Source organism: Mollisia scopiformis (assembly GCF_001500285.1).
Source record: "Mollisia scopiformis unplaced genomic scaffold LY89scaffold_24, whole genome shotgun sequence".
Taxonomy (NCBI): domain Eukaryota; kingdom Fungi; phylum Ascomycota; class Leotiomycetes; order Helotiales; family Mollisiaceae; genus Mollisia; species Mollisia scopiformis.
Window position 1 is genome coordinate 635,111 of NW_017263604.1, and position 17,653 is coordinate 652,763.

General features: G+C 46.5%; 8 protein-coding genes across 8 annotated transcripts; 5 read left to right on the plus strand and 3 right to left on the minus strand.

The window, feature by feature from the left end:
* Positions 1 to 349: 349 nt before the first annotated feature.
* LY89DRAFT_689134 (uncharacterized protein) lies at positions 350 to 3,159 on the plus strand. Its single transcript, XM_018215850.1, has 2 exons — positions 350 to 2,656; positions 2,843 to 3,159. Exons 1-2 carry the CDS (start codon positions 495 to 497, stop codon positions 2,913 to 2,915), a joined length of 2,235 nt encoding a protein of 744 aa, XP_018065595.1. The 5' UTR covers positions 350 to 494; the 3' UTR covers positions 2,916 to 3,159.
* A 971-nt stretch (positions 3,160 to 4,130) lies between these two features.
* On the plus strand, positions 4,131 to 4,430 carry LY89DRAFT_240525 (uncharacterized protein). Its single transcript, XM_018206107.1, has one exon. The coding sequence runs from the start codon at positions 4,235 to 4,237 to the stop codon at positions 4,397 to 4,399; it is 165 nt and encodes a 54-aa protein (XP_018065596.1). The 5' UTR covers positions 4,131 to 4,234; the 3' UTR covers positions 4,400 to 4,430.
* A 995-nt stretch (positions 4,431 to 5,425) lies between these two features.
* LY89DRAFT_674577 (uncharacterized protein) lies at positions 5,426 to 5,931 on the plus strand (the record flags this gene model as incomplete). Its single annotated transcript, XM_018213450.1, has 2 exons — positions 5,426 to 5,561; positions 5,726 to 5,931. The coding sequence occupies 2 exons, from the start codon at positions 5,426 to 5,428 to the stop codon at positions 5,929 to 5,931; spliced, it is 342 nt and encodes a 113-aa protein (XP_018065597.1).
* A 1,316-nt stretch (positions 5,932 to 7,247) lies between these two features.
* LY89DRAFT_540480 (uncharacterized protein) lies at positions 7,248 to 8,148 on the plus strand (the record flags this gene model as incomplete). Its single annotated transcript, XM_018208162.1, has 2 exons — positions 7,248 to 7,703; positions 7,753 to 8,148. Coding segments are annotated over 2 exons (852 nt in total), but the record flags the coding sequence as incomplete, so codon positions are not given.
* Positions 8,149 to 8,808: 660 nt separating this feature from the next.
* Positions 8,809 to 9,900, minus strand: LY89DRAFT_595255 (uncharacterized protein; the record flags this gene model as incomplete). Its single annotated transcript, XM_018209849.1, has 2 exons — positions 8,809 to 9,752; positions 9,795 to 9,900. 2 exons carry the CDS (start codon positions 9,898 to 9,900, stop codon positions 8,809 to 8,811), a joined length of 1,050 nt encoding a protein of 349 aa, XP_018065599.1.
* A 382-nt stretch (positions 9,901 to 10,282) lies between these two features.
* Positions 10,283 to 11,483, minus strand: LY89DRAFT_689141 (ESC reductase). Its single transcript, XM_018215851.1, has 2 exons — positions 10,376 to 11,483; positions 10,283 to 10,327 (listed from the first exon to the last, which is right to left on the minus strand). Exons 1-2 carry the CDS (start codon positions 11,101 to 11,103, stop codon positions 10,303 to 10,305), a joined length of 753 nt encoding a protein of 250 aa, XP_018065600.1. The 5' UTR covers positions 11,104 to 11,483; the 3' UTR covers positions 10,283 to 10,302.
* A 2,228-nt stretch (positions 11,484 to 13,711) lies between these two features.
* On the minus strand, positions 13,712 to 15,238 carry LY89DRAFT_759075 (uncharacterized protein; the record flags this gene model as incomplete). The annotated part of the gene is made up of 5 exons (XM_018221453.1): positions 14,791 to 15,238; positions 14,484 to 14,606; positions 14,215 to 14,405; positions 13,990 to 14,122; positions 13,712 to 13,858 (listed from the first exon to the last, which is right to left on the minus strand). Exons 1-5 carry the CDS (start codon positions 15,115 to 15,117, stop codon positions 13,712 to 13,714), a joined length of 921 nt encoding a protein of 306 aa, XP_018065601.1. The 5' UTR covers positions 15,118 to 15,238.
* Positions 15,239 to 16,547: 1,309 nt separating this feature from the next.
* Positions 16,548 to 16,913, plus strand: LY89DRAFT_594939 (HET-domain-containing protein; the record flags this gene model as incomplete). The annotated part of the gene is made up of 1 exon (XM_018209830.1): positions 16,548 to 16,913. A coding segment is annotated over one exon (366 nt), but the record flags the coding sequence as incomplete, so codon positions are not given.
* Positions 16,914 to 17,653: the final 740 nt, after the last annotated feature.

Genomic DNA, 17,653 nt, shown 5'->3' on the forward strand with positions numbered 1-17,653 from the left:
GCAAGATATACACATGATCAAGAGAAGTCTGGCTCTTCAGCAAAGAACTGCTGACATATTCCGAGGCCGACTCTCTTGTGCCTCCTTCAGGAGGTGACCACTTGGGTTGTCTCGCTCAAGGGAACATGCTCTATAACTCTATCACATGATCAGCATGAATTGATAGACAATAGGCATTGTAGAGAAAGAAGAAGTGATTGTACTTGGTTCTGATAACATTTCAGATCATGGTTGCTGGCAACAAGACGATCGTCAAAAATGTCCCGCGACCCCTGACGCACGGACCTTCCTGATCCGACGCGACCTTGAGCAGAATCTCCAAAAATCTTGTCTCACAAACAGCAAACATCCCAAGACATCCACACTTCTACAACAAGAAAAAGCCTCTCCATATACCCCTCCACAATTATCACCACTGATGTCTGCGATAAAAAGAAATATCTCCGCCTCCTCAAATTGACAGCACTTCGGCGCCGGTCTCCACACGCGACACAATGGATCAAGCAGATATCCCCGCCCTCCTCTCGCGCCTCTCCAGCGATGAAGATGCCATGCGCAAGATGGCAGTCTTTAAGCTCCAATCTTCGATCAACGATCCCGCCTTCGCAGATGCCTTCATATCTTCCGGCGGGCTCAACATCCTGCGGCGATTGATCATGACAACGGGAGGAAACACACTGGCATACTCGCTACAATCGCTGAGTCGCCTCCTCGAAGTTGACATGGGATGGGAGATATTCGAAGCCGCAGGCGCTGGGGAATTGGTAGAGCGGGTCGTCGAGCTCATCGTTACGCATCCTCTGGTCAACATTCTACGTGGGGCAATGTCAATATTGGTCGCAATCGTCAGCCATCCGCAATCCTCTCGAGGTGCTATAAAAATACCTAGCAACTTTGGTTTCCGAGCATTGAAACCAGCAATAGCAGTGTATCCTCAATTTTTCGAAATGGTAGTATCACAGCTCAACTCTGCGGACCATGCACTTTGTGCGAATGCCCTGATGCTGCTTAATGCTTTGATGAGGGATGCGATCAGCGACACTGGGAAAAGTGATACGGGCAAGGTCGCAGGGACTGGGGAGGAATGGCCCAAGTTCATAAAACGATTACAAGATCTGGGAGTCATAAGGGCGGCATATATTCTCATGCAAAGCTCTGCTCTCCAAGATCTCGCCCACCCTTTACTCGAATTCCAGGCATTGACGAAAGTTCTGCTGAAGAAGTGGAGGGAGGTAAGTGTTGATCTGGAGAAGCCAGACCATAGACGGGCATTGAAAGGACTGCATTTATCGAGTGCGCCGGAACGGAAAGAACATTATGGGAACGGGTCAAGGGTAGAAGAATTGGCAGAGAATGGAAAGAAGGGAAGCAGACGACACAACCCAGAAAAGTGGAGGCGACTTGGATTTGTGACGGAGAGTCCAGCATATGAATTCGATGAGACTGGGTTTCTCGGGATGATGGACCTGACGGATTACGTGCGAAAGTACGAGGATGGATTTCAAAAATTGCTTCTCGAACAATCGTCCCGACCACTCCACGAAAGATGTCCATTTGCTCGATCCAGCTTGGCAGTCACCATGATCTTATACGACCATTTCGAAGTCGACAAATCAGACGTGGAAGACGCCAAGAATTACCTTATTTTGGACGGTATGAAGAATTACGACAAAGTTTTCAAGCCGTTATTGTTGCAATGGTCACGATTGCATGGTGCCAGTCTTCAAGCATTTTTTAGACTATGGAAAGCTACTGGAGCTACACGAGACGATTTCGAAAAGGTAGAAGAACTGGTACGAATCTTGGTGGAACAAGTTGTTGGACAAGCTCCACGAACCAAGGACGTTTCAGAAGTCGAGGAAGAGCTTGCGGAATTCGAATACAACCGCCTTCGTGAATTGCAGATGGAGTTGCTGGAATTAACATTTGAAGATGAATGGGGACAGCATCTGTTGCAAGTTCGAGAAGAACTCAAGCAAGAAGCTCTACATTTTGTCAAGGAACAGCGTGTTAGATGTCTCCTCCAAGGTGCATGGTTCCCGAAGTCCGTCCAATACAAGAGCAGCATGGACAATGGGTATCAAAACGGACCGAGGTCATCCAAAACGTCATGGCGGTTCGTGAAGCTCTCTCACAATCGCCGGTGGCTTCACTATGCGGACTTTCCTTCACCTACGACAAAAGATCCCCCTCTTGATGACCTTGGCGAGAAACTCGACGTTGGCTCCATCAGCTCCGTTCTGTCCAATGTTTCCGCAGCCGGTGACGATACCTCAAGTATATCGAGTGGATCAACTCTGAGATCGCCATCAAAGACGCAAAAGCAAAACCCAACAAAAATCACCATCATGAGCTTTGTACCAGTTGAAGACGACAAGTCCGAATCGTCAAAGAGACGCCAAGTCGAGCGACCGATCTTGACCCTGATACCCACCAGCCACAGCCTCGCATCCGACTGGTTGGACGGCTTGCTCATGCTGTTGAGCCAAACCCCAATTACTGCCGAAACAAACAAATTATTGGCCTTGGCTGGCGAGTATGGATTGAAGATTCGTCTTCTGAATGTACGATTAGATGATGGATATGGTGGACCCCCTGAAGGCGCTGGCGTCGTCCCAAGTAGGGAAGGCTTGGATGAGGATTATTACTACGAAGTGTAGACTACCCTTTGATTTTCCTGATAGCGTTTTCTGATACCCTTGCTTTTTGGCGGACTTCTTCTTTTACTAGTGTAATATAGTGTTTGTGGAAGTTGTAAGATTGAATGGAAAGTTTTCGATCATATTTCTTCCTCGTATGAACTGTGATTGCCCATTGACATAGGGCTGATGCGAGACTGCAGATTGCCGTCCCGGCATGCAAGGTTGCCAAACTCAATTCAAGCCCGCGTCGGCTTTCCCGAGATCCTAGGTTGAGTTTATGTCAAGTCAAAATTGGGGTTGGACATGTGTCTGTGCACTTTTATGATCATTTCCACAGATAGCCTTCCGACAGGCGAGTGGGAATGGCGTCGAGGGGGGTCTACGATGCCTATCAACCTGTCCTTTCAATTTTCGTCAGCGGGCTGATGAAGAAAGAGATGTCGGGCGTTGTGGCTGGGTTTGTGGATGTTCACGGCGAGAAGAAGTCTTGTGGGCTGAGTTTTGGGTTGAGATGAGGGTAAAATGATGAAAGAACTGAAGGCTGTTTGGTGAGGGTTACTCTTCTTATATACCTAGGCGGGACCCAAGTCGTGAACTGGTCCAGGTATTCCACATTAGACTTGGACCCATACGAATTCCTATATTGCTTCTAATTGCACTCAAGTATGATTAACATAGTACTCCTTTATCCACTCTCTAAGCAATGAAAGGGGTTAAAGTCGAACAGTGCAGCACCACGATCACGTGCCGTCCCTCTCATACTCCCAGTTCTCTCCCAATTTCACTCTGTTGCACATCGCAATGAATGCCAAGACAAACTAAATACTGCACTTCCAAGTGGAGCCCCTCTCCGCCCCTTCAGATAAATGCCTCATCGTGCCCCTTTCCAAGTGCCGTGCGGCGTCTAGCGGGCTGAAGTTCTCGGCTGTTACGCTTCAGAGTTTCGCTTCTCGGATAGCGGCTACCGAGTGCAGTGCATTCGTATTCTTGTTTTACCCTTGTGGAGATGGGAAGAATATAAGTATATACCTCACCTGGGGAAGTACTTTGTTGTGAGGTTCTTTCTGTGTGGCGCGTCACTTAGAGCTCGAATTCATGGTCTTGAGCAAGAGCTCGAGCATCCACGTGAAGGCCCTTCGAGACCGATCATTCAAATTCATATCGTATTGTCTGGTATCCTGCTAATACAATCCTGCCAAACTTCCAAACATCTTTCATGGTATCAAACTCCCAGTATTTCCATATCGTTCAGTCATACATATCCATCCCAGAAAAGTCTTCCAATGTCGTCGAATCATTGTCCATTTCCATCTCTTCGTCGTACACTCTATCCAGAATTCATGAAAGAGCATATGCAGACTCGAGTATTATCCTAGCACTATGATCCACATCACTATTCCCCCTAACACTCTCGCCTCACTTTCATGACCTCCTTCGTCATCCTATCGACTGCTACACCAGAACCTGATCTCGAAGGTGAAATCCTCGCCCAAAAACTCGACAGAATACAGCTCCACAACTATCAGAGAAATCGCCGTCAGTGAAGTGGACGAAAGAGCATCCGGGTTTCGAGGTCATGGATTCGAGGAGGAATGGAGTACGATTGTGTTGAGGCAGATGTCGACGAGGACTGGCATCGCTGTTGCTGCGGCGGTGATTTCGAGAAGGACCATTGTTATTGGTTACTCTTTGTTGATTTCCCTATTTTTCTAGTACATCTCTTAGTCATGCTCCCTTATATCATCTGGGTTCCGTGACTTGCCTTTCTGTATAATACTCGCAAGGTTTGAAATTCGTCGTTGGTTCTGCTGAAGAAGATTTACTTAGATGCTCCTAGGGAGACTGGTCGGTGTGGAGATTTAAGCCCGTCGGGAGTCTCAGCCTCATTTGAGGTGGTTGGTGATAAGTCATCCTGTCTTGAGAGAATTCCAATCACTTGAGTCTGGACCTGTGGTCGTTGTTCGATGTCTAGCATTAATCGCACGTGCGACGGGAAGTCGCGTTGTGCTTGAGACATTGGTGATTACTCACCTCGGTTTATTTTCCCATATCTAAGCAATTCTGCGAAAAAGAAATGGGCTGAGATTTCGATATATCTATATCATATTCATAGGTATCATTGAAAGGGAGATGATTATGAAAAGATTTTGTCGCAGTATGGTATCGTGAAATACATCGGACGTCGCCATCTCAGTACTTTGAAGTTGTCTCAGAGACTCAAAGCAACAAGCTGTATTTGTCTCGGTCTTCGCTCCTTTCCCGGCGCCATGCATAGCTGATCATCCGCTTTTAGTTCCCGCAGCACGATCTCTTAGAAATACTTGAACAAAAATTAGACTCAGGTAGCGCTTCAACTTGCAAGTGCTAGATGCTAACAGCCGTCTTCAAATAAAAAGAACCACATTTTAATGCAATGTCGCTATGTTCAGCGAATTTTCCTCGGGCTCGTGGGCTACCTGATCTATCGTGTTGCGCAAAAAGGCAGCTGGTGGCACAAACTCGGCATGCATCAAGGCAAGAACAGCGAACGCAAACCGATCGTCAATCATCACGTCATCATATTCGACTATGGCAGAAAAGTCCACGGTAGCAAAGGATAAAGAAGAAGGTGGACTCTGTCTATTATGAAGTTGGTGCTATGTGGCTCGCTTGACCAACCAACAGCTGCAGAACGGCATTTTCCCACCGTCATATTGCGGCTGACCTCAAACGGTGCTGGAACCATGTTCGACCGAGAGTCATTCAACCAATCTTCCGGTCATTTGCAACTGTCCAAATAAGCCATGCCTACGCTCGCCGCTCTCACGATTTACGCCTTTGGTCTTACAGCCTTCGCGGCTGGGATCATGCATCTACTTTCCCCTTCTAGCGCTACAGCCTCGCTCGGACTTCCGGACTCTTGCATGCCTGCAACAAATGGTAAGTGTACATCCCATAGACGATATTATGTCGAACACTTGAAAAAAATTCTTTCTCATCTTCAATTTTTTTGGAGTTGTCAGCTTCAACTGTCCTCTGCTTCCATGTACTTGCAAAAACTCTCAAAGCAGGCTGCTGATGAAAATCGCTAATACCCATTCAAGGCAACTCTCTTGCGGCTATTGCAATGGGCATCTACTACACCCTGGCTGCATACCAAGAAAATCGAACATTCTTCTATCTGACTGTTCCGATGAGGATGTTAACGAGCACGGTCTTCTGGAGTCAAGGCGGAAACTGGAAGATGGCTAGTATCTGGGAAGGAGGAGGTGCTACCATTACTGCCCTGGCGTTGTACTTCGGTAGTTGATAGCAAACAGCAAGGAGGACACAGGGATTGGGTTTTGTTTGGGGGAGGGGGGTGGAGTTTAGAAGCTTGGGAGGTGGGCGGGTCTTGAGATATGATCGCAGTTTTCTCTGTCCTCAATCATTCCGCCTACCTTTGTCCTGATATTGGAGCGTTTAGATGTCGGAGCTGAGATGAATTCATTTCCTATCACTCTCTTGGTTGCATTGTGTTCTGTGGCAACAATTCACCCGAAAGAGCCGCGTACGACCAATTGTATCAATTCTTTTTGGGGCTGAACTAGAGAGGACTATAACCTCCCTCATCTCGAAGAGCGAGGCTGACCGAGTTGATATTTCTGAACCCCATCTCAAGTGCTAGGAGGGTGGGCTTTGTTTTGCCGTGTATATCCTTGTTGAATTATGGGCACCGAGTTAAACTTGCTTTCTTGGCTTGGCTTGGTCACATCAATTCAAGTTGCGATCAGCGGTGCGAGCGCTGGCTGCGCAGTTTGCGCAATCAGCGCAATTCGCGCGATTGGCGCTCCAAACAAGGAACAACACTGAGTAGATAGATTCAACGTGTTGAAGGGCCCACCAAGAATGACTAAATTGTAAACGAACACTACTAGATGTACTAGTAGAGAAAGAGGCAGAAGAGAAATGCAAGACAAAACATTGATTTGGATATGTCGAGGACGGCGTCGTTGCATGAGCAAATATACTAGCAGCTTTTGTCAAAAAACCCCAGAAATAAATCAGCTGCGGTGCTAGCTACGACGCGAATAAAGGATAGTAGACTGACATATAGCCCAAATTGTAATGTAGAGTGGAAGATCATGAAGTGGAGAAGAGGGGCAAGATGCTGAAGCATATCACGTGCCGTGTGTGCCTTTCCCTTCCAGGTTTGCTACCCACGCCTTCACCTATAACCTTTCCCGTTGTCAAGACATTATCCCAGAAAACTATAAAAGGAATAAGCCCGGCACCTGTCAAAACGCGGGGTGCATCCGCATATCCCCAAAGGAGCAATCTATCCCAATCCCACAGCCTAAGTCTCCCAATCCTCTCGGCACGAACCGAAACCAATGACCTGTTCCAAACATATTATACAGATCCCGGATAATGGTTAAAATATCACCAGGTCCACGAAAACGGCCCGCCGTTTCTTCAATACAGCCTTCAGGTGACAGATTAAGACATGCGATGATCAGCTTGGCTGGGGGTACATTAGATGAGAGGCTGCTGCTCACTTGTCAATTGGCTTTTCATTCGTTCTTCGCTCATTTTCAAGTGAACATCTTTAAGAGAGATTCTTGTCTTCTCACGCCTACCTCAAAAATGGTTCTTCCAACCAAAGTTCTCCTCGCTATCCTCCCTTTCTTTCTCCAGGTCACAGAGGTTGCGTCCCAGGCTTCTGGGACAGGCAAGACAACCCGATACTGGGATTGCTGCAAAGCATCTTGCGGATGGACGAAAAAGATATCTCTAGCATCCGGAGCGAATCCAGTTGCATCATGCGATAAAAGTGACAACCAGCTCTCGAACTACGATGCGAAGTCGGGATGTGATGGTGGGGGACCTGCATATATGTGCTCGAACCAATCTCCATGGGCAGTTTCTGACAGTTTGGCATATGGATACGCTGCTGCAACTATTTCAGGAGGGTCTGAGAGTAGTTGGTGCTGTGCTTGTTATGAGTTGACCTTCACGAGTGGAGCAGTGTCCGGGAAGAAGATGGTGGTTCAAGTGACGAACACTGGTGGCGATTTGGGATCAAACCAGTTCGATCTTGCTGTAAGTTTCTACTCGTCGTACTGTAGAAATGGATGACTGATAAACCCAGATTCCAGGTGGTGGTTTCGGTATCTTCAACGGCTGCACCGCAGAATGGGGCACGCCTTCCACAGGATGGGGGAAACAGTACGGTGGCGTCGACTCGAGATCCGCATGTGATGCTTTCCCAGCTGCTCTCAAGCAGGGTTGTTACTTCCGATTCGACTGGTTCCAAGGTGCCGACAACCCAGCGATGACCTTCAAGCAGGTCACTTGTCCAGCTGCGCTCACATCCAAGAGTGGCTGCGTAAGACAAGGCGAGACACCATCTGGAGCGGCCAGCAGCCCCACGTGGACGAAGAGTGCTGGTGCTGTCGCAACAGGTGGAATGGGTGCTGCACCCAGCGCAACGGACAGTGCCGCCGGAACAGATGCGAGCTCTGGCAGTGACAGTTCTGCCGTGGCACAATATGGCCAATGTGGCGGAACTGGTTACACTGGAAGTACTTCTTGTGCCAGTGGCTTCACCTGCACGGCCACCAATGAGTACTACTCACAATGTCTGTAGATAAAAGATGTTGATGAGCATGTGCATGTTTGGAAAAGGAAAGTGGTGTAAATATGGATTTGATGTATATATTTTGGTACAACTTGTCAATAAGACTCACCTTCCCCAGTGCCTTCCTTCGGCTAAGGTGAATGATGTAGCTAGTTGTATTTTTGGTGCACTTACATTTGTCGATATGCAAACGGGAGAATGATTTCTCTGTTGAAGAAGCATAGTGCGAATGTAGTTCGTGTAGATCGAAGGAGTAAATAACCCTTGAGCAGCTTGTATAGTATACAAGATCACAGTCACGACGGCATCAAGACAGAGATGTTATTTCTCGCTTTGTCTCCGTGTTAGCATTCCCACATAGTGTCTTCTGCTTTGCAGTGTGTCCTCCGTTCAATTCACCCTTTCCAGAAATTCGAGCACTGTGCACTTCGAAATGAGTCTGGGTTGCAGTTTGTGTCAAGCCCTATTGGGGTAGTGCGGCGAATTGTCGACATATCCGGGTGTTGCTGAAGTCCGTTCGGAGGACTGATGGTGTGGTGCAGTCAACTTTATTCGCCCAGAATGCTTTCAAGTTTTCCCTCGACCTCGACCACGTCGTTTCTCGACACTGTGAGCCATGTCGGCCTTGAAGTGTCTGATGACAGTCTTGTCCATCTCGCGTTCAGCTTCCAGAGCCGTGATCTTCTGCTGCAATTCGGCGATCTTCGCATCCTTGGTCTTCAAGGCCATTCTTGTAATATCTCGCCCTTTCACAATACCCGAAATCTTGAGAGCATGTTTGCTGAGTAATGTCCGGAGATTCGAACTTGCTTCTTCGTCAATGTGTTGAGATTTCAACAATTCAAGAACCTCTTCACTGATGTCGCAATTCTGCGTAGTTTTCGAAGGCGAATTGTCATCCGTGCTCGGATCTTGGAATCGACTCGGTGTTGGCGTAGCTGAAGGGCTACGCAGTCCTAGGCGTTCGTGTCCGTCCCACATTCCTCCTTTGAGTCTGCTGCTCGGGGTATTGAAAACATCCTCATCCTTCCTGAGACTATTCGCCATATTGGGCTTATAGGAACCGCTGTTCGGAGTTGGCAGTGTGTCCTCGTCTCTCTTCCGCTTGCTACCAGTTGTCATAAATTCGCTTGTCTTGATAGCTTTCCTGGGAGTCTGCGGGTATTCTCCAGCATCGGCCTCCTCTACAGCATCAACAAGCTTCTGCTCATCTTCCGCAGACAACGAGAAGTCGCCAAACTCATCCTCGTTTGCCTTTGCCAAATCTGCCATGAATTTATTGCTAGCTGCGGAGTGTCCTTCGATCGTCCTCTTGTCCCTGGCAGCATCTGCAGCCGATCGCGTATTACCAATTACGGCTCGCATCTCTCGTCCAGCGGCCTTATCATCCCACAAGAAGAAGCCACAGCCATTATCTCTAGATTCTTGGCAAGTGTAGAACCAATTGCCTTGATTCGGACCATCCTTCTTGACTTGGAAGTGCGCTGCTGGAAGTCGAGGATTGCAGTTGCCTAGATATTATCAGCGACGAAGGTGATATACAACAGTGTGACTACATTGCCAAATGCCATCAGCGAAGAGGCCATTGAGCCGAACTTTGCTGGGACTGCTGCTGTATGGGGTGTATGACCCACGGGGTTTCTTGGGTGTAGTGAACATGGTTCATATGCAAGATCTCAGTGATGGAAGGGAAAAAAGGGTTCAGAAGATATTTCGTTTCTATCCAAGATCAATAACATAAGGGATCTTTGAACAATGAGCAGAATCCATGGTGAGGATTTACTGGGACAAAGGTGACGATGTTTTTTCCCAGCCTCACTGATAAGCCACATCATAGTACTTTGGCGCTAGTCTCTATTAGCTTAGTGCATTTTCCTCATTCTTACAGGACTTCATCCGAACGGAGAATATCGACTTTCATTCGTATATTTACTGTGTGCTTGGAATTCGCAAAACAAAGAATGAACGACAGAAGCAAAAATAATAGCGAACGACATGTTGCAGTGCCGAGGCTCATGTACACGCTGTGCCACAGAGCCGGTCCTCTTCCCTTCAAGCTTCTCAAGCATTGGCTCCTCCAGCGATAGTAAGGACCTGTCCATTCATCCAGCCACCTTCCTCGCTGACCAAAAAGGCACAAACACGACTGATGTCCTCCGGTACTCCAACTCTACCCAAGGGAGTCCATTCAGCCAAGGTTTGCTCCAACTTCTCATCACTCCAATCCTCTGAACCAGGAACATAAAGCCTGGCTGCTTCAACGTACATATCCGTCTTGACTCCCCCAGGAGCAAGAGCGATGACCGTGATCTTCTTGTCACCAAAATCAAGCGCCAAGCATCGAACGAAAGCCTCGATTGCGCCCTTCGATCCAGAATACAAAGAGTGGTTCTTGATACCCTTGGCTTGAGCCGAAATGGAAGAAAGCATAACCAATCTCCCACCTGGAGTGAGATACTTGTATGCTTGCTGGGCGACCAACAGTTGGCCTTTGGTGTTGATGCTTAACACACGATCGATCTCCTCGGGCTTGATCTCGGAAATGTGGCCGAAGGACTCGACGCCAGAGTTGGAAACGACGATGTCAATGTGTTTGAAATGCTCATAAGCCTTTGCGAAAAGTTCGGCAATCTCAGCTGGCTTCGACATGTCAGCTTTGATAGCAATAGCCTGACGACCCATATCCGTGAGTTTCTTGACAGTGGCCTCAGCGGGAGCAGGACTAGAGGAGTAGTTGATGACGATGTCTGCGCCACGACTGGCAAACTCGAGAGCGTGTTGCCGGCCCATACCACGGCTTGATCCAGTGATCAGAGCCACCTTGCCATCAAGGCGACTTGTGAGAGATGCTTGAGCTGCCATTTCGTTTGTGTTTGAGTTGCTCGAAGGCGTAAGAAGTATATGCCGATGCCTATTGAAGTGTGTTCTGTATCGATGAGTGAAGTAGAGATGGAAGAGCGATCTGGTGCAGCATTCTCTTTCTTATATACATGTTGAGCCACAACACCATGCTCTTTACTCTTCCATACATTGTACTGATCTTCAGTCGACTTTCCCAAATTCGAACTAAGTTCGCTTACGAAGCAGTTTTAGTCCGTAGAGGATATTGCCCTTAAGCTTTCGGACGTTGAGAAAGAGAGCCCGAAGAAAGCGAGAGCGAGCGTAAGTGAAAACTCTTGTAGCATAAGGCTCTACCTGTCACATCTCTTTCGAAGGGTGGAAACAATTTTGGCATTGACGACATTGTTGCGGCAAGATTCGCTACTCGCTATGCGAGAAGCGGCAGGCGCTTTTGGCCGAACAAGCGAGAGACGGAGAACGCGGGCCGACCTTTTAGATGCGCACCGGGCGTCCATTTATCAAAGAATCTCTTGTCTGTTCATCCTCTCTAACTTCGCGTCTAACTTCATCTTCAAGTCTGCATTTCACATCCTGTTTCCTTCTTGAGTCATTGCTCGAGCGGCATACGGCACATCGTTGTTGCTGCTGGAGGATTTTAATTGATTTATCATCTTGGAAGTTCTCCCATGCATGATTGCTTCTCTGATTATGATCTTGGTTTGCGCCTAAAACCGGCGTCCGTGTACTTGTATACCCCAAAAAGCATTTACCATATTTCTATACGGTAATTTCCATCATTTTCACATATACCACAGAGCATGATCTGATCTCTGCCAACCTGCTCAATATTCGTATCTAAACCTATGCCGATTCCTCTCTCTAAAGGCAGATCTGCCCGAAGCCAACCGTGCGGACTTACAGATCCTGCAGTCACCACGCAGCGGAACCAAGTCAACCTTTTCTTCGCCCGCGTTGCAGGAGCTAGTGGAGGCGTTGTAGAATGGACATTGTGCGGTCTCGAGCCAGAAACTGTGGGGACATCCGGTGTACTTGCCGAATAACTCTGTGCACATTTTGATATCTTCTAGGTTGTGATTATTGAATATTGGGAGATGTGCTTTTGGTTCGGCGGTGTGGATTGATGTAATGTGGGAACGTTGGGTGCGTTGGGGAATTGATTTATAGCCTTTGGAAGAGAGATATATTATTAACATTGAAGCTTGTCTAAAGGAGCGTCATCACATTCAGATGGAAATTGGATGGTCAATTGATTTGATTCATCCCAAACTATGTCAAATGCATGAATAAAGTGTATGGGAACAGATCAGATACGAGTGAAAGCGGACTTCATGTTTAAAGCATATGTCAGCATATTCTCTTCAAACTTGGATATTTGCTCTTCAGTCTCGTCGTGCGAGTTGGGGACGGACACTACTGTAAAACGACCGTCCGAAATGTAATTCTCAAGACACATCTATCACTTCTTTTATGGTTTCAACTCTCGACAATCTTTTTTGACAATATCATGCATACATTATCTCTCTATAACGATACAGGAACATCAGGCGCGCTATCTTGTATGTCACAATTCCCCTCATTAGACCAGTCCCAATCCCCAACTGATCCAACACTCTCTCATCTCCTCTTGACTACCACCTGTAAACCTTCTTTTGCGCTTCGGCCAATGCTTTTCGTCTTGCCCGTTCTAAGCATTCCGACCGACGACATGTCTGGTTAACTACTATGCGCTTGTCAGGCTTACGGCACTTGACCTCCATGTTTTTCTCCTGTCCGCAGTATTCGTATTGGGTGGAAGAGTCATCGCAGCTGTACCAAATGATGGTCATTTGACACATTTTTTTGTGTTGTTGTTCCCGTTCTCTGTAGTGCTTGGATTTTGATCTTCGATAAAATCGGTTCTCTGCTCCTGATTCTTGTTTTTCGGTGAGAATCGCGTTGAGAAATGGTGGACAGGCTGAGGAGAAGGAAAAGGGAGAATAGGAGGAAGAAGCGGTGATTTTATAGACGCGGAAGGAAGGGCATTATCTGAATGTTAAACACTATTCGAAATTTTTTATTCAAACAAATGATGGAAAATTAGTTGAGTGACGTGTTATTTTGTGCCATTTGAATCGAGCAGGTGCTAAGTAGCTGATGATAGTGAATCAGTCTTGTCTGAAGGGAAAATCAAGCTCTAGTTATGCATTCACAAGTGTATATTACCCAACTGGCTTGGGAGATTATCTATTGCATTTTCGAGTACTCCTCTACGACTGGATCACTTATTAAGTAATATCTGCTCTACATCTAAATGGAAATCTAAAAGCGTTTGCTATATAGTAGCGGCGTAAAATCACTAGTAAATTATGCTTGTCCGCTAACCAGAGGTACCCCTCCAAAATATCACTCCTACAGATTTCGAATTGGCGTGGAGTTGAACTAGTCTCACGTTAGTACCCTCATTTTTGCTTTTTCACGGGGTCATGGTGTCTATTTTTTAATTCCAAACTCGCAGGTCTAGGCGCAATTCTCGCCGCGTAACATCAGGCATGCATTTTCATCTAATAGTACAGGAGCATCAGGCACGCGATAACAATGTTCCCAGAATCGACCTTCAATACCCTTTCTTCTACCACGAGTACTTCTTCTTCGATGCCTTGTCCAGTGCCTCTCCCCTTCTTTGGTCTTTGCACTTCTGCGATGAGCAATTCCTATTCACTCGGGTCTTCTTTGGTGGCTCGTAGCATGGAATCTCCATACTTTTACCGTTTGGGCACTATGAATGGATCAGCATATGAAACGAGGACATTGGAAACATCTTCTTCCATCATCTGCTGCTTTGGAAGAGATCTTTGAGAAGAGTGTTTTCCAGGGTGGATGTAAGAACATGGGTAACTTTTGACGCACTTCGGAAAACCCTGTCGTTTCTTCGTGTCCACATTTGTAGATTGTGACTTCCTCGTGGCACATTTTGGCGTTGTTGTCGGCTTTCTCTTTGATGATTTTGATGAATGATGTTGGGCTGTATGCTGAGATGGTGCTGGGAAATGATAGAGGGGAAGAGACGTAGGAATGAGAAGAAGACGGGTCATTTTATGAACCTCGATTTGATCTGTGAGTGTTACTCTTTACTTGAATGGTTGTCCATTTTCTTGGGTGATTGTTATACCCTTTTGCAACGTACATTCAAGCCATTGATCTTTGAATGATATGAAGTCCACTTGTATAATTGACGGTGTATTCTGCATTGACTCAGCTAGAGATAAACTTCCAACGAAACGTGATTCGAAGCAGCAAGACACAACATTCATATCAACTTGTTGCTAAACAGTCGTCGTCTATATTTACTACTGTCTTTCCAGTGTAATTTTAGTTCTATACGATATCCATCCAAGCCTCACCTTCACTAAATCTTCGAATTCGGGACCCTTTGCAATCGACGATCCACGACTTTCCGTGTTCCGAAAATACAACACAATAGCAAGCATCGCAAATGTGGACACGGCATTTTCGTCTGTAGTGGGCTGCATGATCGAGATCATCAAGCAGCATAACCTTGAAGTTTATGACTTTCAAACGTTTCCGACCATGTTGATACGTTGCACAGAAACATTGTAATCCTCCGTGCAGCTTGCAACCTTCGCCGCTGCAAATGGCAGGGTTGAAACGTTTAGCGACTGGCATCAAGATAGTTTGCCCAGGGCGAACCTTGCACATGTGCTGAAATATGATCTTGGTGTGTAGTCTCAATCGCTCGATCCAAGTTTTTTGCTTGGAAATGGTGATCTTTTCCAGTTGTTTGTCGAAGTTCTCTAGATCTTGCCGAAGACGAATGCGTTCCAACATCGCCTTTGTGGGTTGCGTTCGGTCTTGATCGTCACTCGTCCAATATGTGGTATGACTGTTGACTGTGCAATATGGCCAGTCGACTGTGATATTGCCCAGAGGCCATCCAGTCCGGTTTCGCGATTGCTGCAAAAGTCCTACCGTCGAACTCATTCCGTCATATCCTGGTGGTGGGCATTCAGGATCCATATCGACAGTTTCTCAATAAGAGGAAGCTTGTACCTTGATTCGTTCAAGGTCAGTTTTCAATTCAATGAAACTGACGTGGATTGTAGCAAGCGTGGGTTACTCTTGTTTCGGTACTGTTGTGTATCACTGAATCGCGTTCGAATGTTTGCCAGTCGTGATTGGGCAGTGTGTGGCGACTTGCTCATTTGTGCACTGCTGGCTGATACATATAATTTGACTAATCTATCCGACGGGGCCGACCTTTTTAGAGCTGCCAAGATTTGCTAATTCAAGCGTGACACTTACTTACTGTAGAATCTAGTTGGTTTCACTTCGAAAGGTCGTGATAATGTTTCTGAATTCAAATAAGCCCCGCAATTGATTCATTCTCATCGATCTCAATCCTAAATTACATATCGAATAAGTTAATTGTGAATGTCATAATGGATTTTCCTGAAGTATGCTTCTGACAGATCTCCAGATTGATCTCGCTTATTTCCGTGCTAGGGATATTAAAAAATAAGGGGCTCGCTAGCGCTTGAACTACCCATGACTCGGGTCCAAATATTTCCTGACATGACGGAGATACACAAGATGAATCTTGAAATATTTTAATTAGCAGGTGCTGTATAAGGGCCACACAAAGTTCAAAGATGGAACTGATTTTAATTCCGGTCTAGGAAAATACCCCTCAGCACTTCAGCACCACCTCAAAGTTAAACCATAAACATCAGCACGATTCGAGATCGAGGCAAACCTTGACAGCGACGGCTTCGACACTTTAGCAGTCGTTCAAGAAGCTGGCTTCTAGCTCTAACAGACCTTTATCTTTCACGTCTCAAGCTGGAGATATTCGAGCAATTATACCGATGCGGGGCAAATGAGGAGTTTCCAGCTGACGGCGATCAAAAGGATCTATGTCAAATTGTAGATTTGCTTTCGTGGCATTATCAGGCGTATCAGAATACAAAAGCATCAACGTGAGATAGTAGAGATACGTTGAAGAGAAAGATAGCTCCAGCTAGTAAGTGAGGTGTTAGAAATCAAAGCAGGTGTAAGATAGCTCGATTCTTATTAACAAGCCAAATCTACATCGAAAGAATGTTAATGATCTAAATCCTTCTATGTTGAGCTCTCTCCATATTTTCAAGTAGGCTTCGGCTTGACTTCGTACTTCGCTTCATTGACCTATTTGACGATGGACTACGAGTATGTACCTAGGTATGCTCGTTTATTTTGGGGCATCAACTTTCTCGAAACGGAGTTGGCGGGGTATTATCAGCCTCGACCAATCGCGCAAGCGAACAAAATGTACCTCAGCCTTACTCTTGAACTTCAGGCAGCGACGCATTCATTGAGTCCAACAGTATACAACCTTCCTGAAGCATCTCAAAAGTGTTATTTTCTCACAATCTCACAATATTTGAAACCCTTTACGTCTTCTCTCAGAAATGGACTACAAAGCTCTGGATCTTGATTGGAATGAGATTCGTCTCTTAACATTCTTGCCACAAGACGCTGATGGTCGTATTCGATGTCGCCTTGACCATGCCTCTCTCATCAATGCTCCAGCTTACGCTGCTCTTTCGTATTGCTGGGGTGATCCCACTCCAGTGAAGAGTATAGTCATCAACGATGTTGAAGTTGAAATCGGACCGAACCTCGAATCTGCTTTGCGGTGTCTGCAGTCACGAGGCTACGACCGGCTCTGGGTAGATGCGATTTGTATCAACCAACAGGATAATGTTGAAAAAAGCCAACAGCTCTTATGGATGGGCTCGATCTATCGACGAGCGACGCGAGTCGCAGCATGGGTTGATGGAGAAGCTGATGATTCCGACAAAGCGATCGAACTTATCAGGAAACTTTCTGACAATAGCCTCGAACTCGAGAGCATTGAGCAAAATACAACTTCGCTCATCGCTCTGCGAACGCTTTTGAGTCGAGAATATTGGAGGCGTGTTTGGGTCATCCAAGAACTGGCTTTCGCAAGAGAGGCCATTAAACATTGTGGTCGACAATCTCTACCTTGGAAGACCTTACATTCTGCTCTAGAGATCTGCGTCTCCGCCCCTGATAGTGAGAACCTAGATGCTTTAGTCTCCAGTCCCGGGTTCGAGAATGCACTTGGTTTAGCAAAATTCCACGTGGATGCTTCCAACAACAAACCGATCCATTTCCTGGATGCATTGCAACGCAGCGTGAAGTCGTTGGCAAGCGAGCCTAGGGATAAGATATTTGCACTATGGGGACTCGCCTATGATAGCGGTATATATCTTCCCGTTCCAAATTACCGGCAGCCAATACATGCTATCTCGAGGGGAATTACGATATCAGCTATGATCACCACTGCTTCGCTAGACATCCTTCCACTCTTGGGGTCTGGCTTTGCATCTCCCAATTTGCCTAGCTGGGTTCCGAATTGGTTCCAGCTTGAAGATTTCTCTCTTGAACGCCGGATTCATTACTTGCACCACGACAAGTATATTGCTCATCAACTCTCCGAAATGCCGACTGTCTCAGATCACAGGCTTCGAGTCAAAGGCGTCGTTGTTGA